This window comes from Crocodylus porosus, unplaced genomic scaffold (assembly GCF_001723895.1).
Source record: "Crocodylus porosus isolate Cpor-Errol unplaced genomic scaffold, CroPor_comp1, whole genome shotgun sequence".
Lineage (NCBI taxonomy): Eukaryota > Metazoa > Chordata > Crocodylia > Crocodylidae > Crocodylus > Crocodylus porosus.
Genome location: NW_017728886.1, coordinates 111,204,704 through 111,226,908, shown reverse-complemented (window position 1 = coordinate 111,226,908; position 22,205 = coordinate 111,204,704). Strand labels below are relative to the sequence as shown.

Sequence of the window (22,205 nt, the reverse complement as noted above, 5' to 3'; positions counted from 1 at the left end):
CCAGCACTCTTTCCTGCTTATGCAGGGGGTCGGACTCGATGATCTATTGAGGTCCCTTCTGACCCTAGCATCTATGAATCTATGAATCTATGTGTGACACAGAGAGACTGACCATCAACAGCCACAAATCAAGAGTCATCAGGAGGGAAGGAGAATAGAAAAGCAGAGACTTGAGAACAACAAAGGGGCCCCTCCCCTTCCCATCCCTCCTCCCTGAGAGGGTCCCCAAGAGGATCCCCTGCCCCCCGGGAAGTATCCCCAAGGCCACCATGAATAGAGAGCAGACCACCAGCCTACTTCATCCACCCCACTGGAAGGGAAGTGGGGGATTGGGGGGAGGGGGGTGGGCTCAGCATTCTACCTCCAGGCTGCTGACATGCTAACATCTGACACCTAAGAGACAGCCTCAGAATAAAGACTGCATCCTGGTCAGTTGTACTTTGACTCTGATGACAGCCCTAGGATTTGGTAGATGCACAGAATTGCTTGATTGTTTGTATTCTTTTCTGTTATTACTGTGTATCAATAAATTAGCCTATTGTTAAATGGAAAGGTTGTGGTCCATCTGAGGGTGGTAATAAGGTATCTGGTTTCTAAATCCAGAGACAATTTAAGCCTAGTACTTAAGAGTGCTCACCCAGGAATTTAGGGACCAAGGTTCTAACCCTCCCTGTCACCCTGCAGGGGGTTCAAATCTTCATATTTCCTGCCTTGTTAGACAGTACTCTAATCACTAGGCTACAGGGCAGGTATTATCCAATTCCCTCCAACTGTGTGTAAGGGCCATTGAACAAGCATAAGCTGATCAAGTCCATTTGAAACTCCAAGCCACCTGCTGCACAGACATGCTTAAAGAGAATCTAGACAGCAACATGTAGGAAGTCAGGCCACAGGAAATGGCTGAATTAAGGTGCAACAACCATAGAAATGAAAGTATGATCTTTGTAACATTAATTCAGTAATGCCTTAACTTTAACCTACAACTAGCTCCTAACCATATTTCCTGATGAATCCCACTACCTGCCTTTTCAACATGTAAAAAAAAGTCCCAGCTGTTCTGCACCAGGACGCTCATGAAAACTGAGTTCTCTCTGATAAAGATGTCACATCTATGTGTATAAGTTAAACTCCTGAATGTTTTATATTTATCCCTGAATCCAGTCAGTGTTTCTCTAGATCACTGATGCTCAACTTTTAGGCCCTGCAGCCACATGAGTGGTGTAAGACCACTCCATGGGACATACAGGACCCCATGCCAGGCACTGCCCCCTCAATGCCCCACATACTGAGACATTATGGGTACTGCCCCATTCTGTCATCCTACATGCCAGGATTATGCCTGGCACTGCCCTTGCACTCGCATCCAGCACACAGGGTCCAGGACTCTGCATGGCTCTGGAAATTTAGCCACTGTTTCCACACTGCCAAATTTCCAGACCAAAAGGGAGCCCCCTACGTTGGATGACAACACCATGGGCTGGATCTGGCCTGCAGGCCAGGGGTTTAGTGCCCCGTTAAGTCATTCTTCCTATGCCCTTCTCACAATTATGTACATGCACACAAACACATGAAAACATTCTAGACAGCAGCCAGAGATTTAAAAGTTTTAGTTTCAATTTTAAGCCTCTAGAAGTTATTCATCAGCTGCAGGCAAATATGCTCATGATATCTGAGACAGTGCAGTGGTAGAAAAAAGGCTAAGCTCCTAAACTACAGAAGGTCATACCTCTTAAACAAAAAAAAAGAATATGGATTTATGGCATATGGTCAATGAAAGTTATATTAAAGGGTCAAAGGAGAGTGGCATCTAATTCGTTGTTGGCAGAATTGTAACATGAAAGGATAGTTAAGTCTACATGAAATTAGTGAGTATGGGCATCTTACGCTCTATTTTATGCTAAAACAACTGTTGCAATTTCTGTTTACTTCCTCCCACTCTAAAATGAGGCAAAATAGAATATTTTCCAACAAGAGTTGAAAAAAGTGACCATTCAGCACCACAGATGCTACTGTGCAATTACAGAAACAATTTTTTACATTTATATTAACTAAGTGCAGGTGAACAGCCAGATTAGGTTACCTGGACAGCTGTCCACATTAGGATCCTGAAGTTCAACAGGAATTGAATACAGACAAAGCTGCTACCAAAAGAGGAAAATGTTTTGAAAAATTCCTACTGTAGATAATGCAATACAGAGAAAGTCTTCCTAGCTCAATGTAAGCTATTCTTTGTTCTATGCTAGCTAAGTAACATTAAATTAATTGAAAAAATGTTTAATGGATAAGAATTTGTGTATAACGTAAAAGCAGTCCCTCACAGAAACTTCTTAATGACAGAACCTTTTGTTCTTATCTTCTGCTCTTAAGAGCCATAAATCAACTACTATTTCAGATCCTCACCTGTCTTTGCATAACTTAAACATGTAGCTCCTAATGTATCATTAGAAGTTTGGTTTAGCTCTCACATAAGCATTTTCCTCAAGAGAAGATAAAATGGAAAAAGTTGTAAAAGTAGATAGTCCCAATTTTTTGTGCTTCAATCAACTCCTCTCTTTCCATACACTGGGATGCTTTTTATAAAATTAAGAGGCATTAAGAATTTACCTGACAATTTTGGTTGTACAGTATCATGATCAGCATAGCATACACTAGATAGTCTTAATGTAGCATGGAATTTTAAATACAAACACATTTCCAAACTCTCCCTAAAGCAAGCATAAAAAGTGAAAAATTATTAGTTTGAAGTACCTTTCCAGCTAGTGACTAACACACCGACATTTCACAGGAAATTAGTCCAAAACTGTTTGTTTGTTTTTTTTTATAGGCTAGCCTATTAAAAGCCACATTAATGTTCAGCTAACAATGACTGCAACTGTCTAACAACTTTTAAATTCTAGTAAAGTTCAGGAAACCTAATCCACAAATCTGTTTTTAACTACAAAGTCTAAAACTAGATAAGAAAAAACATGGAGTTATACACAAACTTCTATCCATAGATCAGGGCACCATGCCGATGTATTGCAGGGGTCTAAACATGTCATTTGCAAACAACAATTCTTTTCATTTTGGTTGTGCATACTTATTAAAAGGTGCACCAATATACATTTTTGGGACCAATACCAATAGCCGATATTTAAGGAGGCATATTGGCCAATACCAATCTGATTTCCGATACCAGCTGCCTCCAGCTGGTAAGTCCGTTGTGGTGGAAGGGAAGAGGGAGGGAAGAGCTGGGGCTGTGACAGGTAACTGTGGCATGGGGAGCAGAGTGGCAGCGAAATCTGGGACAAATGCAGCATCCTCCCAGCGCCCGCTCCAAGCCCAGCCCAGCCACCACTGAGAAGAGCCCCACGCAGCTCATCCCACCCCACCCTGCACAGATCCAGGGGGCACATCCTCCCCCCCAGTATCCTCCTGGGGTACAAGCAAGCAGCAAGAGCCGCCTCTCCCCTGCCTGTGCAATGCTTGCCCCTCCCCCTCCCACACTGCAGGGGACGATGATCTGCACACCCCTCATTGCCTTTCCCTCCCACCTCCCATTCCACCACACCAGACTTACCAGCTGGACACAGCTCTCCACGCTGCTGGCTGTGCCCCTCGCTGCCTGAGTACAGCCCAGGCATTTATCAGCCAAATTATTGGCTCCATCAGGCTGATAGTTGATACAGCCAGTTTTCTTTACTGTTGCTGATCTGATATCGGACTGATGCATCAGTCCACCTCTAATACTTATGAAATTAAAACATGTTGTAGGGCAAAAATAACCACGACCAAAATAAGGAATCTAGGATGAAATTAAAACAACATACCATCAAAAAGCCAAGAGATGGTTCAATTCTACTCCCTAACCTTAACTGTTCCCTTTCATCTAACATTCATTTATAAACCTGGCAGCCTTCCTTCCTTTCACATGTACACTTAAAGAAAACTGTATACTGAGACCTTGCCCACTAGCAAGATGCTAGATTACAGGCCACAGGGTATAACAGGGGTCTACCCAAGTCATGGAGGGACTTAACAGTTTTCATGGGTTGATTGCAGCCTAAAGCTCTAATTCTGCGGTCATTTTGGGGTGGCCTTTTCTATTCAGTGTCAGCTATTTGGATTCTCCCATGTGTACAGAGATGATAAATGACAGTAAAAGGCTGTCCCTTAAAATTCTGCCCTTTCCAGATGCATGGTTCAACCCATCTTTCATATATCCCATTTGAACATTTTAACTTAATTAGTTTAGATATGCATCTACAACTATGAGTCCCTCAGTACTTTTGTTTGGGAAATTTGCTTTGTCTGAGATATATTTTAATAACCTTGAAATACAAAAACTATGAAGACTACATTATTAGAAGATAATGAAGACAGAACAGTAGGGAATCCTACAGATTTGACGTATTACAGAGTTATCTTTCCCCAATGCCCAATGTTCCTGTGAATCTGCTAAGCTCTTCCAATAGTTAACACTTCAACTACAGTATGGATTTTCCACGATTCCAGATGCCGCTGGCCAGCCACTATAACTAGACTGGTGTAAAGCTCCTGCTGATGGGTATAATAACTTCATCCTACTTGGAAACATAAGTAAGCAAAAATGGTGCAAAAAAACAGTCTATGCCATCTCAATTACATTGCTTTTTCTACAAACTACAGGGAAGGAAAATTATTGTTTAAGCCTATACATTGAATATTCTTTCTTCCACTAGCCACTCTTGCCTTAGTGCTGTCTCAATAACTGGTATCTTTGAGGCTGTTTTATTTTTCCCTTTTGAAAATGTAGATTAATTTGGTGATTTTGAAGGTAATACACTTCTATCATTGACTGCAGGTGAATAAAGTAAGAGCTCTGCATGGTTTCCATGCCTATCTTTGGAAACACTCCCCAGTTATTATTGGCACTGCTGTCAAGTTTCTCCTGAGCAGAGAATGCCAACAGAATCAAGTTACATGTTGGTTTTGTGAAGTATATAAATAGTAAAAGTCAAACTGTTCTTAAATAGTAAAATGATTTAAACTCCAACGTACCCTGCTGCATCAAACAATTAACTTCATGAGTTCATTTTATTAAAACAAGGTAGATCAGGTGGTATTGCATGACCTTTAGTAGCTTATACCAGGAGCAAAGGGAAAAAGAAAAGATGCAGGGAAAAAATAAGCAGCAAGACACGTTAGAAAGTGTTCATGCAGCAAAAAGACACAGAGTGCATTAGCTGGAATCACAATCCATCTCTTTATTTACCTTCTTATTAAGCCAATGCCACAGCTTGTTGGTGGCAGGGGTAGATGAAGAGTGGGCGAGAAAAAGACAAGAAGACAGCAAAGGATTATTGAAGAATGCAGTAATAGTATGAAAAACAAACAGAGACAGTAATCCACAGAATGAAACGTGAAATCACTCCAGGCCCAACAATAAATTACAACAGGAAAGAAAGCTATTGTAAAAACCTGCAATGCAATAATCCAGGTTTTACCAACATGCATGTTATTTAGAAAGGAAAAGAAACCCAAAAAAACCCAACTTTACCAAAATGTTTGGCAACCACAGTTGAACAATTTTAAAATGGCTCTCAATCTGCACCTGTATGGCTTGAACAGTCATAGATTAGGATCCAAAACTTCCAAGATCAGTGCAGTATAGGTGAAAACATTCTTTGGAAAACAGGAGCATTACTAAGTATCAAAAACAACGCATCAGACACTTGTTTTTGAGCATCAAGTTCCCAATCAGAAACAATTAATGGTCAAATTTCAATCGCGCTCAAAATGTCATTTGCCAACTGTTGTTAAAAACATGAAACATTTTTGTGTTTTACTAGTATTCCTGCATTCAGACTCAAGTCAAATAATATGAAAAGGAATAGGAAAAAATATTAAATTTGCCTGACATACACAGCAAAAGATCACAGATCCAATCACTTATTCATATAGGCTGTCTATAATCAGGCAGGTTGTGCAAACAATAGAGGACAGGTATATCATGATGCTTAGGGTTAGAAGGGACCTAAACAGATCATCAGGTCCAACCCCCTACCCTGGGCAGAAACAAGTCCGGGGGTCATATCACCCCAAGTTAGGAGAGAGTACTACCTGACTTGGGAGCCCATTCCAGAACCTGGCAGCCTTGACTGTAAAGTAAATGTCTCCTGATGTCCAGCCTGAACTTTCTCTCTAATAATTTGTGGCCATTATTCCTAGTAACCCCAGGTGTTGTAGAACACCTTCTTCCTAAATCATTGTTTCCTTCTGGAATAGAAATTTAATTCTAATAGCTCTCACCCAAACTAATCATACACCCATTTTATGACCTTGTCTGTCGTGTAACTTCAGTCACTAATGGCAGTGAATGGAATAGTTACCAACATAACTACTATCTATGCAAACCTCAACTGTAGACAAAAAACTGAAGTTCCTATCCATCTGCTCATTCTTCCTTAAAAATAGTGTAACTCCACGAACAGAAGCTGTGCCTTTTCCTTGTCTACACTTGGGGCTTGTACCATTAACTGGCCACCAGTGACTGAAATTGAGATGCATTCCCAATATAAAAACAAAACCTAAAGAAGTGTTTTGTATTAAGCCAAAATTCCAGAATGCAGATCAAAGTGCAGCTTATACTGAGAGACAAACATACACAGATTCAGTAACAATGCAAAGCACAAAGGTATCCAGTTATGTAACATACTATACAGCTTAAGTGCATCTGTTCCTATGGAAACATGAACAGAAATGGGAAACTACAAGAGCTTGAAAAACCTCAGTTGCAAGATTCTGATCAGTTCCCCATCTTCCCAGGAAAGAAATGTTTTATCAGTAAAATGATGTAATAGGGCTGATATTTAATACTCCCACCTCCCTGGCATGTACCTTTGTCTTGCTTTCATGGAAACAAAGTAGAAAAAAATAATCTAACATGACAAGATAACCCATTTCACTGTAAGTCTCTTTTCTTTTAAATAGACTTCTACAGGATAGTCTAATGTATCCTGCCCTGCCCCCTATAATGGTTATAATGATCTTATAGGGAAAATTAATGCTACTCCATTAGCATTAATGGCAATTAATAAAAGCAACGTAACTTCCATCCATCAGAGTAATTTTTTTCAATCTTTAGTCTCCTAAGACATACCAGTAGGTACAAAAGCCAGGAAACAGCAATGATATGCAGGAAAACATCAATGCCCTCAAATACATGCACTATATACTGACCTCCAGCCAGTTTAAATTTTAGCAATTTAATTCCCATTGTATATTGACAGACAGAATCTTGGGTGCTTTTACCCAAGCCACAAGTTGGTTTTTTTTAAGTTTGGTTAAACCAACTATTTACAAAAGCAGAATTTAACAATGTATGTATGTTTAATCCAGTACTTTCTTCACTACTCCATCTGAAAGCTAATTTACATTATGCTACCAGGTCCTAAAAGATTTTCTGAAGAAGATGCGTTTCTACACACTAGTGAAAGTGCAGAAACATGTGTTCCTATGTTTCTCAGGTGTTTTTAACTGTGTGCTTAATTTAGAACTTAAAGTACCCATACTTGACTCTGGTAAAAAGACTGAACCACCTACCTATAATCACCAAGTGTCAGACTATGGTCTACTACATCTAGAAAAGATCTTTTGGTAAGTATACAATGAATTCAAAATATACCAAAAAGTATATTTCCCTTCATTAATAAAATATATTCACAGACTAACATAAACACAATCCTCTTTTATGAAAGCCTGGAAAGATGCATGGAATTATTCAGTGGACAAGCAAAGTCCCATGACCACACTGGGTTGACCAGGACAGCTGTCCAAGTACAAATAAAAATGCAAGTGGGCACTCACTGTGTAAAGAGTACAGCAGGCTGAAGCAAAGATTTAGTTTAAACTATTTAGAAAGTATGTGAATAATACCCATATATTTTACATTTCCTCAAGGGTGGAAGAGTGGCGGCATCCAATTTCTGCCCCCTGCTCCCACACTCTCTTCACCCCTCAGAAAACTTCCAGCCTCTAGGCGTTATGTATGTATGCTGTTAGCAGAGGAGTAGTAAAAGGAGGAAGATCAGCAAGGGACACCAAATATATTAAACACTCTTCATTTACCTAGTCTAAAACAGAACAGTAACAAAAAATGGACAATTAGTTTCATTGGCACCTGCTGAGCTTTCTAGTACTCCCTTTTGTTCAGCTGCTGGAAGAAAAAAAAATAAAAAGCAACACCTGTCTACTTTTCACAACCAGAACTTCTCAAATGGGCACACCCCATTTATCAGCAGAGAAAGAGGAAGGAAGTTGAACAGGCACTACTTTCTTATTTCTTTTCCTCAACAGATTAAATAAGTGCTTCAAAATGAATCAGTGCTGAGAATCTGCTGAGCTCACTTGGAGCCCTCTCCCACATGCTTCCTTTAATTTTTTTTCAACTTAAGGAGGAGGGAAAAGAATCTCTCTTCCTGGCCCACCATATCCAAAACTAGGAGATTTTCTCTGGCTGAAGAGGACACATGCTCCTCCAGATGCATCTTCACTCTCCATCCATCCCTTTCTCTTGGTGGCAGGACTTCTTGCCTGTCTGTATAACGTGCCAGAATGTTAGAAACATACATCACTATTGTATAATTTAGACATGTGTTAGAAACAAACATCAGCAACAGTTTATTTACATAAGGCTGAGGCTTAGTACCCTGCTTCTGCTAACAGAGAAACACCAATGTCATAGGTGGTATTTTCAGGGGAAAGGAAGTACAGATGATCACTAAAAGTCTCTAAATTATAAAAGACACTATTAAATTGGAAGTGATTATATAGTCTCTCACTCTCAAAAAAAACAGGAGCAAAACATATCAAGCCAGGGTATAAGACCAATTCTTACTTTTCCATTATTCTTATTATACCATTTTAAAGTTTCATAACTTAAATTATCTTAATATATACCCCCAAAAAATTCACTGAATTTTAATGGTTCCTACCAAACAAAAACTTATAGTTATGGATTTCATCTGAAATTCAATGCATCAGACACTAGATTCATCACCCCTTTCTCCATCATCGTTAGTAATTCCATCACTTACCCTAGCCTACAAGCTTGCAAGATGGTTTTTTTTTTAATTTTTTGGTTTATTATACCAAATATGTGCCACCTCCAAAATCCAGCTGGTTTTATTTTTACAGCTGCTCAAAGATTCATCAATCCTATTAAAAAAAAATCTACTAAAGCCTCCCTTTCTCCACCCTCTGATATACTGATCTTTCATATCTCTACTCAGTTTAAGTTACCTACCTTATCCATTGCTTTATTTAATCCCTGTTCAAATGTCTTTACTTGCTCCCTCTTGCCTCCCTGTGAATTCAATTTCCTCATTCTCTTTCAAATTCTTCTCCATCCATTCAAGCAGACCTCAAGAGCTAAATCAATGCCTACTTAAAGAAAGCTTATAATTCGTCCTACCTCCTACTCCAATAAAACCTTTTCATCCTTTTGCCCACCAAAACCACTTTGCTTCATTTCCTCCTGTTCTTGTTAATGTTTAGGCCTGCATCTGGCAAATGAATTTGGATGGGCACAGACATGATAGTAAAACAGTTTGCATAGCACAGCCCTTCAGTTTTAAGCTATGCAGGACAAGGACATTTTTGTATTTTACATTTCTGTGGTACAATTTCAGTAGATAATAGCTTAATAAATAAATATTTATTTAAAATAGTTTTGAAAACATTCACTCATTTTCAATATCCCTTAGCAAAATTTAAACGCAAAAGTCCCTTATGAAGATTCACTTAGGCAGTTTCAAATCTTCTTGTAATTTAAGTGTTCCATTATAAAGAAGAAATCAAGAGCATCTTCCACATTGATGTCGTTAACAGAGAAAACCATATGAAAGGTTTATTCTGTCACTTCCTGGAGATCACAACTCCTGACTTTTTCCATACAAGCCTTCTGTGGTGCTGCACTAGGACAGCTACATTTAGTAGCTATGTAGCGTAGCATGTGGGTGAAGTAGCTTAGATTCAATCTACAGACTAAAAAAAGAAGCCATTTTGTAACATTAAATTAGCTTAATGTAACTAAGAATATTCAATCCTTTACACTCATAGATTAAGATTAATGTCTTTATCAGATATCATGACTGACACATGAGAAGTCCCCCTTAACATGTAATTGGGCCATATTATTAGGCTAGCTTAAACTTTAAAGGCTACTTCTGTCAATCACTTGGGCACATCTATATTTTGCATTTACTGTGCCAACCAGTGACATGCCATAACAGTGAGTGCAGAACAGTAACAATCTCTGGAATAGTGAAGGGTTATGGGCAAGCTAACTAGTTCTGTCTCTAAACAGTACCCAGGTACAGTACCATAATAATATGGCTATACCGATTCCACTTTGGGAGGCAGTGTGAATGGAGTGAAGTGGCCAATTTTTCTCCACAGCACTGCCTGGTAGAGCTAGATATCAGGTTAATGTTGAGGAACCTAACCTATTTTTCAAAGTTTAAACATGTGCTTCAGCTTGAATAGAGAGAGTAGAGATAGGGTCTAAAGATATGTGGTGGTACATACGTGCACACATGGACGCACACACACTTTTTCATGAAGAGAAAGGTTAACTAGCAACAGACTCACTTTATTTTAGACCAACAGATCCCCAGGACCCAGTCACACAAATAAAACTTTTAGCTTGTTTAAGAAAATTAACTGAAATACCTTGCTGTCAAGTTTTAGCATGACCCTTCCAAGTCCTCTGATCGGCCATGGAGCAAGAGCTTCTTGCCGCTCCTTCACAAAGTTTTCCACAACGTGCCACCACGTGCTACAACGTTTTGCCATGAAGTTCACAACTCCGAAGTGGACCACAAGCTTTTTAAGAACCCAAACTGTAATAATAAAGAAAAAAGGAATTTAAGATTAGGAATTTGACAACTGTACCATGTCTGTCTTATTCCTTTCTTCAGTAACTCTTCCCTCCACTGGGACATTTAGGAAAAAAATAGTATATAATTTTTTTTCCCCCTCTTACTAGAAGTACTTTGACATTTTCAAAACAAAGATTATGCACGTCCTAAAAAAACATTCATCCACCTGAAACTTAAATACCGCCATATAAAAGGCAGCTCCAGATCATCTTATTGCATACACAATAATCTACGGAGCAATTCTACTTATTACATGCATTGAACTGACAGTTTTGTTAAACACCAGCAACATCTCTACTTTACAGAATGAACATGGATAGCATATTCAGTGTATAGTATCTTGGACATGAAGCAATTTTCTCTCCCTCAACATTTTTACCTTTTTTTGGCTTTCCATATCATTAAACCAGTACCTTTCATGTCAAAGGGAGAGCCATATACTTTCATTTATACATATGTTCAGAACAGCAGGAGCTACAGTTAAGTTTACAACTAAACTATCTTATGGATATCTACATTTCTTTCCTGATAAGTACAAATTCTCTAGATTTGTATTTAGATTCAGCTTGCATTACAAATACATTTGAAAATGTGTTAATTAAGTTACAATTTCTATGTAAACCTGTACTTCTGCATTTCTTGATTATTTTACATTTGCACCCTTAAAAATGCATTAACAGATTTTTGCCTTTAAAATACGCTGGTTAAGAAACTCAATTCATTACTTTGACTGATATTCTGAGACCTGAATTTAAGCCCCCTTCCCCTTCTGCAAATTACTGAAATACAATTTTAAAAAGTTTCATATTCTGAATACAATTATCACATTGATATTATTTCTTTTGTCAAAACTCAAGATGCTGAATGTCATGATTCTAATTAAAAAGTAGGTACTGAGACTTTTGCTTAAAATTTGTGTACTTAACCTACCAAACAGGTAACTACTTGAGAAATATATGATGTACATGGAACCAGTAATTTAAAGAAAACTGTTAGCAATATAATCATATGAGAAAACTTTAAACTATTATGGAATTCTGTGCTTTTGCACTGCATAGTAAAGATATTCACAGGTAATATATTAAAATGTATTTTAATAATTATTTTTTTCTGTCGATTCAAAACTCCTCCAAACTGAATGTAAAACCTGCTGGCACATGCTACAAAACTATACCACTCAACATTCATAGCATGCATCCCTTACAAATATCTAGATATAAAAAATGTCATGGCCCAAAAGGTCAAATTTTAATGTCTACAGGGAGTTTATCAAGTTTAACAAAAGCCTATTATCTGTAAGCTCTTTCTGTAACCGTTTCTGTTCTTTCCCACGGCATTGCTCATTTTACAGTTTTTCCAAAATTTGCTTTACTTGCTTACTCGTGGCACCACCATGTGGCAATCTTGAGTACCAGCTTCTTACCAAGTAATCCTCTTCTTACACTTAGCACCAGCTAAGTGTCCAAAAAAGTTGAAAATATTGTGCAAGGTTTACATCTTGCTTCCAGGGGGAAAATGAAGTCTTACACTGTAGCTTTTTTAATCTAATTCAATTGATAATAAATGCATAAACCAATTAAACTACTGCTCTGCAACACGGGTACAGCTGTTCTTTTACAGAATACACAGAGAGCATGTTTTCTAACATTGTGCTTGCTGTTTAAACAGAGAGAGGGAGAGAGAAAAAAAATGGGGGGCAAGCAAAATCAAAGAAGAAGCAACAGGCACTTGAAAATAAATGTGCTCCTAGTTATACGCACTCAACACAATGAATGAATGTTTCAGATCTTCCTTGTAGGTTGGCTGCTTGTTCCATGTGGGTTTTAATGACTGGCTTTCGTTAACATTTTACACTGATATTGCTCTCTGTTCTACATTTTATAATGATTTACGTATATGTCCCTCTTCCCAAATAATATAGCATTAAGGGAATACATCATTCTGTTGAAGCAAACATGGTTTAAGCAAAAATTCTAATAGTGAGAAGATGTTTCTGATGCATAAAATGGCAATTAGAGTCAGAGGCCAGTTTATGGACTTTTGGGTAAATCAGCCATTCTTTACATAAAAATCTGTTGCTCTAATGCAAGAAGCCTTTTCTCTTAGGATCATCATGCCCTTGACTTTAAAATATCAACTTAAGTGAACCTGGCTTAACTAGGGGACCTATTGTTAATATAAGAAAGTCATTTCCAGTCACACTGCTATTATATGTTTGCTTTGTGTACTTCCTCTCCTTCGACAACCCAATTTATTTTCTTTTACCCTACAATACTTACTGTGATCCAGTGTTCCAAATGTGGCTCAGTTCATGACTGAACCACCCCTTTCCAAGATATGGTTGCAGTGTTAGTCTGAAGTCAGGGAGAAGGCAGGGCAAGGTGGCACCTTAGAGATAAATTCAGAGAGACCACCCTACCCTGCTTTCTGCCCAATGTAATTACTGAGATTAATAACATTAAATTAATAGATTATACTAGTAAGTGAGCCACTGTGATGATGTATGCTGACTTTTTAAATAAAACAAACCGTAGGATTTTCCTAAATCGATTCCTATTTGTACTAAAGCATCTTTTTAGAAAACCAATGTACAGGGATGGAAAAAAAGTCCATCACAGCCCCTGGTAAGATGTTCTATTGGACTGACCCACACCATCACATTTGTATGTCAGTTCAAGTCTGAATTTATTTAGCTTCAATTTACAGCCATTGTTTTTTCTCTTTGTTCACAAAACTATAAAGCCCTCTTATCACATTGCTCTTCACACTATTTCTAGACTCTGATCAAACTGCACCCAAAGCTCCTTTTTCATAAACTGAAACCTTTTTCCAAACCTTCAGTCATTCTCATTGTTTTCCTCTGAAGACTCCCAAATTTTTCAACATCTTACATCGCAGTAGCAGTGTCAAACATGAATAAAAATAGCTCCTCTTCTCGTACATCCAAGGAAGAGCCTCTTTACATTAGCTTTTCTGACCACAAGATTGAACCGCTCTTTACAAAGCTTGACAGAAGTCTTTTAGAGTCACTGTTTCTCATGACCATCCTGTATGGTCTGTTTTCCTGTTTCTAGATGTATAATTTGACATTTGGCTAGATTGCCTGAGCCCAAGGAATCCAGGTCACACTGTATCAAGGACCTGTTCTCTGCTCTGTTTAACAATGTCTGTCTAAGTCACCTGCTAACAATGTTCCACATTCTTTCAGATCACTGATACAATTAATTGTCACATGGCATAAGCCAAGAACATCTACAGTTACTCTGAATGGGCCTTACATCGTTTGTTGTTTGTTTTTTTTAAAAAGATATAAATGCTACTCCCAGCTGATGGTCATGTTAAGAACATATTTTCCCACAGGCATTCAAATGAGCAAATAATGGACATCCTGACCTGCTCATGATTGTAATCACAACTGAGCTCACACTACTTCTTATCAAGAAGTATATTATTTGGTTTGCTAACTAAATGAAGCAGCCACATTAAACTGCAAAATAAATAAAATTGAAGAAAGCACTTAAAACAATGAAATATGATTTTGACTGAGGAAATATGGACACAAGGAGCACTGGAAACAAGAATTAACTACCTGAACTCTCCTACACCATCAGTCAACGAAGATCTAAAAGCAAGATGCATACAGTTTTAAAACAGCTGCTGAGATGCACAGCGAGCACAGGCAGTGGAAAGGGGGGGGCTAACAGGGCTCATCCCCCTCAAATGTGGGGCAGTAGTAGGGCTACAAGGCAGCCCAGCTGCGGGCTTCTGGCAGCTACAGCAGGGCTGGGGAGGGGTATGCAGGCAGCGGTGAGGGAGGAAGTGACGCTAGGGCTAGGGGAGGGGCAAGCACTCAGGGCAGGACACAGGACTGAACCCTGAGCGGTTAGTCAGGGGGTGCAGCTCCTGCTGCTATGTGAACCCCAGATGGCACGGGGGGGGCCACAGATGTACGCAGGGCAGGCTGCAGCTGTGGGATGGGGCCAGGCTCTTCCTGACAGGGGAGGAGGGGCAGGGGGGGCAGCATGGATGCAGCCAACCCAAGATTCACTGTAGCCCACCCAACCCCCCTCCCAGCACCACTGCTACCTGCCCAGAGCGTGCACACTCAGCCCCACCCCGAAAAAAAAAATGTATTCCTCCCCTACAACAACAACTATGATTCCTATATTACAGGTGGGAGAACTGAAGTCTCAAGATGGTAAAGAAAAACTTTAGACAGCCTTAGACTATTCTTAAAATTAGAAAAAATACCATGTCTTCCTTATAATAATGATTACTATACTAAGAATTCTAGAGTACTTTTCATTAAAAATCACAGAGAATTTCCCCCCACCCCAAACACAAAGACAAAAAGAACAAAAAGCAAAAAGGAAAAGCAATCCTGGCCATATGCTACAGACTGCCAGGAAACAGAAACATAAGCAGTAACAACTCTTCATGTATTCTTATTATGTACAAATATGGTACTCCCGAATGACATTAAACGTTTAGACCACTGTACAATAATAAATACAAGCAAATCAACTCTTACATTTCATGGAAGGTTACTGTATGATGCAGGAGGATACTAAGCAGGCAAGCCATCTGGAATAACTTATTTACAACCAGGAACTGACTGAAATTGTGAAAATAATAGACTTCAAACCAGAAACTACAAGTTAATTGAATTCAAAACACATCAACAAAAGATTAGGTTTTAGGAAAAGACATTTTGAGACTCAGAAGTGGAAGGTGAAAGATTCCACATCTTCCATTTGGAAAAGGGTATGTTACACAGATATGAAAAGGCTAGGATTTTCTGAAGTCCTATTTAACCATGAATTAATAATAACCAATTACCTGCAATAGGCACTGGCAGTAACTGCACAATCCAGAGATTCAACCAGATCTGGACTATGATGATGGCCCATACTAGAGTAACAAAATAGATATCACTGGTTTTCTTCTTTCTAAAAAAAGCTCTAATTTCAGGCTTCTGTCTACCAGAAGTGGCTGATAAGGAGGAAGATGACGATGAAGCAGGAGGGTGTTGTTCACTTTCCACTGTTCCTAAAGAAAAGAATACACCACGTTAAAGTCTATCACCAAACAAAATATTTCTGAACAGCTTACTATGTCATAGGTTCTTAAATAATAATGTGCAAACTTTACAAAAAAACCAAAACAAACAAATCAAAAAAAAAACAAACTTCCCCTGTTCCATTTGCCACAAAAAAACCCAGAAAAAGGTATATGCTTATATTGCTAGATATAAAACAAAAGGGAGAATTTACTGTAGTTGCAATGGTACTAGCATTATGGCAAAGATTATTAATGTTATTTTGTCTACAGGTTCAATAATATTCTTATGATTGCTTCAGGCTATTTCTTATCCAAAAAAATCTCTGTACTTCAAAGCAGATATAGCAGACTGAAAAGAGTGTTTCCATGATACAAATCACTTAAGTATAATATACTTTTCTAATTTTCAGATACAGTCCCACTACAAGTATTTATTCATGTCATGATCTCAAATTGCTTGTCTGTCACACTTCAATAGCAATAGAAAACAGCAACCAAGAAAGGTAACTTAAAAAAATTGTGGATAAGTGTCATTCATCTTGCTCATGTAGTAATTGTTTGAAATGTATCATCTTTCTAGTTTACAAACTAAAAATAAAACCATGGAAAATTAAATTTAGTTAACACCGATTACAAGCATGGATGTCTCATTTCTAAATTAACCCTCAATCTACAAACTATTAACATGTATTTTATTTCTGACAAACACCAGACAAGAATTCTCCAACAGAATTATGTGGTTTACTTCGGTGCTTTAAGTTTAAAAGATGAATTCTAGTATCAAGGAGATTTGCAATTTGCTTTCCTGATTGTCTGTAGACCTCTGCAAGAAAAAAAAAAAGTGAATTCTCCATGCAGTTGGCCAGTTAGGTAGATTGGTCCCTCAACTGCAAGTCACTGTTCAAAGAAACTTCCTATTCAGCACCAACATTTCAAATGAGATATTTTATTGAAGTAAGGTGCCTTATTGTAGCTGATAATCAAGAAGCTTGCTATGCATTTACTTTCTAAACTGATTTTACATACAATATCATTATAACTGACACCAACATAACTTGAATGGTCTTCCCAACCCTGACATCTGTTGGGAAGACCATTCATCCAGCTCCAGCAGGTCAACCAACTTCCTGGCAGTTTACTGCCAACCTGTTCTTGACACAGGCTGTGGAAGGACCAACTAGGGATAAAAATCACTCTGGACTTATTGCTGACATAGTAGGTGACCTGATGATTGGAGGTACTCTGGCCGACAGCGATCACAACCTGATTAGGGGTCACCATCCACCAAAAGGCTGGAAATTCAGACAGTAGAACAGAAGTCCTAGACTTCAGAAGCCTGGTAAAATCAGGAAACTAGTTAGAAAGGCCAGCAACTGGAAGATTTGGGAGTTCAGGATCAGTGGCACTTCCTTAAGGGGCAATTCTCACTGCACAAAAATAGGTCATCCCCGTGAGGTCAAAAAGCAGGAAAAGGGCCAAGAGACCTGCTTGGCTCAATAGGGATATTAGAGAATATCTGAAAAAGAAAACAGAAGCATGTAAGTGATGGATGCTGAACCATTTTTCCAGAGAGGAATACGATCAGATGGCCAGGCTCTGCAGGTATGAGACATGGAAAGCCTAGGTAGGCATGGAGATCAAACTGGCAATCAAAATAAAAAAAACAACAAAAAGTCCTTCTATAAATACATAGGGAGCAAGAGGGAAAAAAAAAAAAAATCAAGCTCCACCTTTGGACCCCTACTGAATAAAGGGGAGGGGGGGTGGGCAGCCCACAGTTGATTCCCACAAAAAAGCAGCACTCCTATTTACTTCACATTGGTATTCCTAAAATGAGATGGGAGCTGTTCACCTGTCCAGAGGCCCAGGAAATATGGGGAAGACAAAAGTCCACATGGAACCAGTCCCAAACAGGTAAGGGTACTCTTAGAACATCTGGACATGTTCAAGTCTGCTGAGCCAGATGACCTGAATCTGAGTCCTAACAACTGGCTGAGCTCAGCAGGGCCCCTGATGAAGCTGTCTGAAGAGTCATGGAACTTGGGAGCAGTCCTGAATGACTGGAAAAGGGCTAATGTGGTACCCATCATTAAGAAAAGGAAGAGGGATGACCTGCAAACTACAAACTGGTCAATCTGACTACAGTCTTGGGAAAAATCTTTGAAAAAATTGTCAAGGAGGCCATCAACCACAAGCTTGCAACTGTTGAGGGCAGGTCATGCCTAACAAACCTGGTGTCCTTTTATGACCAGGTAACTAACCAGCTGGACAAGAGACATGAAGTTGACATCATTTACCTAGACTTCAGCAAGGCCTTTGATACAGTTTCCCATGAGATTCTTTCAATTAAGCTAGAGGGTACTGCCCTAGACCAGTCTACAGTGAGGTGGGTTGGAAACTGGCTCAGAGGCTGATCCTAGAAAGTTGTAATTGATGGGATGGCTTCATCCTGGAAAGCCATCTCCAGTGGTGTCCCCCAGGGATCAGTGCTTGTTCCTCTTTAACATCTTTATCAATGACTTGGACAAGGGGGTGGAAAGCACAATGATTAAGTTTGTGGATGACACCACACTGCAAGGAAATGCAGGCACATCTGATGATAGGGTAAGAATCCAGGATGACCTTGACGGACTGGATCTATGGGCTGAACACAACCAGATGAGGTTCAATAGGGACAAGTGCTGGGTCCTCCATTTAGGTAGGAAGAACCTTCACCATAACTATATGATGGGTGGTGGTCTACTGGCTGGTACTACATCTGAAAGGGACCTGGGGGTGACAACTGACCAGAAGATGAATATGAGCCAACAGTGCAATGAAGTTGTGAGCAAGGCAAATAAACTCTGGCATGTATCAGCCGATATGTTGCAAACAGATCCAGAGGTGCTCCTCCCCCTCTTCAGCATTGGTGAGGCCATAGCTGGAGTACTCTATCTAGTTCCAGGCATCACACTTCAGGAAGGACATGGATAAGCTCGAAAGGGTACAAAGACAGGCCACCCATATGATTAAGGGCCTGGAGGATAGGTCCTATAAGGCGAGACTCCGGGAACTGGGTTTGTTCAGTCTGAGCAGAAAAGACTTAGAGGTGACTTGATAGCTGCCTACAGGTATGTCAAGGGTGAACACCAAGATCTAGGGGACCAACTCATCAGAAAGGAACCCCTTGGGAGGACAAGGACCACTGGGCACAAGCTAATTGAGGAAAAAATTAGGCTGGACACAAGGAAAAACTTCTTTTCCATAAAGGTATCTAGAACCGGGAACACGCTCCCAGCAGAGGTGGTGCAGTCGCCATCCTTTGAGGTGTTCAAGGGGCGGCTGGACAAGCACCTTGTTGAGCTTATTTGAGTCCAATAACCTCCTGCCCATGGCAGGGGACCAGACTTGATGATCTTAAAGGTCCCTTCCGGTCCTTTGATTCCATGATCCTATGAACGTTTATGATTCTGTTGGAAAACCAGTTACAGCTTAATCAGAATTAGCTGTCCCATGCTGAAAAGGGGGATAATTTTACAATTGTACACATTATTGTGTAGGTAAAAACCATACACGTCCACTGACGGACATTCTCTCAAAATTATATTTATCAGCATCAACACTTTAGCTTTCCCATGGGGAGAAAATAGGTGTAGGAACTACAGTATTTCACAGCACAGTGCACGCAAAAAACCAGGCAACTGTCATACTGCACGCTGCCTTTCATCTCCAACACTAAAGTCATTGCTAGTTTGTGAAATGACAGCCTAGAATATACAACTGAAAAACAGATGCATGATAAAGTCCATCACAAATATTACAATGATAAACCACAAGTGCGGAAGCCTTACACGGTGGATGAGCATCTTCTATTCTGTCATGTTACCTTGTACTGGGTGTCCCGTCCCTGAGAAGAAAACCAAGATACTTACCAGTAACTGAAGTTATTCAAGATGTGAAACTATGTGTTATCCACATATACAGCCTCACTACAGATATGCTCAACCTCTGAACCTTTGACCCAGAGGCTCTTTGCCTTACCAGTACAGGTTTCCCTCACTTTGTTGTCCAGGCATTCCTGGAAAATGGTGCATAACTCAAATTCGCATAAAGGGAACCCACTTTACAATGTAACAAATAGGAGGGATACATTCCAAGACCTTGACTGTACGGACCCCCAGACCCATTTTTACTACTTTTATAAGACAATTTTGGTACTCACCAATAGCAGACAGTACACACAAGTACAGAGCATTATCATAATGGGGAAGGCAACAAAAGAAACACGTGTCCAGACAACAAACAAGGAGCACAGATCCACTCAGGAGACTATATTTTGGTGCATGTCACTCCCACAATGCACCACACAAAGCAGCTGACTGCATGCTTTCACCACACTGATTGCTTAAGAGTGAATTTACCTCACATGTAACAAATTTTTAGTATAAGAAGGGTCACTGCATAAGAGCAAATTTGCACATACAGCACTCACATAAAGCAAGGGAAACCTGTACTCACAAAGTGTACTCTATGGAAACACCCATCCCTTTTGCCTCTACTGCATACTGAGCCACGCGCATGATCAGAGGACAAGAGAACAAGCCCTCTGAGGAGAGGCTAAGAGCCATGGGACTCCAGCATGAAGAAGCAAAGGCTCAGGGGTGACTTGGTAGCAGCCTATAAGTACTTAAGGGGTGTGCATCAGGACCTGGGGGAACACCTGTTCACCAGAGCACCCCAAGGGATGACAAGGTCCAATGGTCACAAACTCCTCCAAGACTGTTTTAGACTGGACATAAGGAAAAACTTCTTTACTGTCCAAGCCCCCAAGGCCTGGAATAGACTCCCAGGAGGTGGTGCAAGCACCTACCCTGGACTCTTAAGAAACATTCCTTTGATCCTAGTTGACTTCCTGTTGTATGGGCAGGAGGTTCGACCCAAAGATCTTGCAAGGTCCCTTCCACCTCTAACATCAATGAAATCTATGAAGTGGAGCAAAAGGCAGTGTGCCCCCACACACTCCTTAGTTTCCTCTCAACCAGAGTCTCTCTCAACTTCAAGGAAGTGGGGAAGAGGACTGAATGTAGTGAAAACCCACCCACTGGCAAGTAACTTCCTTTTCTCCTTCTAGCAATTATCCATAGACATTAGAGGTACACCAATACATCAGTCTGATATCGGATTAGCACAGATATAAAGAACATTGTCTGTATCAGAAATTGGCCTGATATGGCCAATAATTTGGCCGCTAAATAGCTCGTGCATGCACAGCCACAGCGCAGCACATTGGCAGTGAGGAGCACAGCCCGGCAGCTTGAAGAACAGTGTTCAGCTGGTAAGTCTGGTGTGTGGGGGTGTAGGGAGATCAGATCAAGCCCCACCCCAGTGAGGGAGTAGAGCTGGAGCTATTCAGCTGGGGCAGGTGCAGGACAGAACCGCAGCTCATCCAGGAGGCAGAGAGAAGGGGAGGTGGCTCCTGCCGCTGTGCGCTGCTCATCTGACGCTCGCTTGACAGCTCTGCTCCCACCGCTCATCCTGGAAGACATGGGGGGCAGCGTATGCCCCCAGATCTGCACGGGGTGGGGTGGATAGCACCAGGGCTGTGCTTAGGGTGGGCAGCAGCAGCATTAGGAGCAGGGGCTGCAGCAACCCCAAAGTTCACCATACACCTTCCAATGCCACCACTCCCAGCCCTGCCCCACGCAGATCTGGGATAATATGCCCCGCCATGCCCATCCAGACAAGCAGCATGCAGCAGCAGGGCCACCCTCCCCACCCATCCTGGACGACTCGCGGCTCTGTCCCACTCCTGCCCCACCCCGGCCAGACAGCACTTGCCCCAGCCCCACTCCTCCCTCACAACAGGGGGCATTGAACCTCCCCCTCCTACACCCCTTCCCTCTCCTTCCACCACAACAGACTTACCAGCTGGACACTACTCTTCAAGCTGTCAGGCTGGTATCAGAAATCAGATCGGTATTGGCTAATATGCCTCCTTAAAAATCAGCTATCAGTATTGTCCCCAAAAATCTCTATTGGTGAACCCCTAGTAGACACATTCTCACTGTGGGTGACTACAACACAATACCCACACATACCTAGGGGGTCCCTTAGGGGACCCCTCAGAGGCCCTTAGGGCATGGGTGATCAACTCCTGGCCCATGAACTAGATCTAGCCTATGGGGCTTTCCCACAGGTCCAAATGGTAGAGCAGTGCCACTGCTTCCCTGCTGCCAATTTCTGGACCTATAGGGAGCCCAAAGC

At 40.6% G+C, this 22,205-nt stretch overlaps 1 protein-coding gene across 1 annotated transcript in view; it reads right to left on the bottom strand.

Annotated features, from left to right (window-relative positions):
• The window catches only part of TMEM245 (transmembrane protein 245), a 116,351-nt gene that overhangs the window by 85,515 nt on the left and 8,631 nt on the right, over positions 1 to 22,205 (bottom strand). Inside the window, exons 4-5 of the mRNA XM_019540734.1 lie at positions 15,741 to 15,950; positions 10,693 to 10,862 (exon numbers count right to left, since the gene is read on the bottom strand). Of these exons, the coding sequence (XP_019396279.1) occupies positions 10,693 to 10,862; positions 15,741 to 15,950 (380 nt within the window). The remainder of the gene's footprint in view (positions 1 to 10,692; positions 10,863 to 15,740; positions 15,951 to 22,205) is intronic.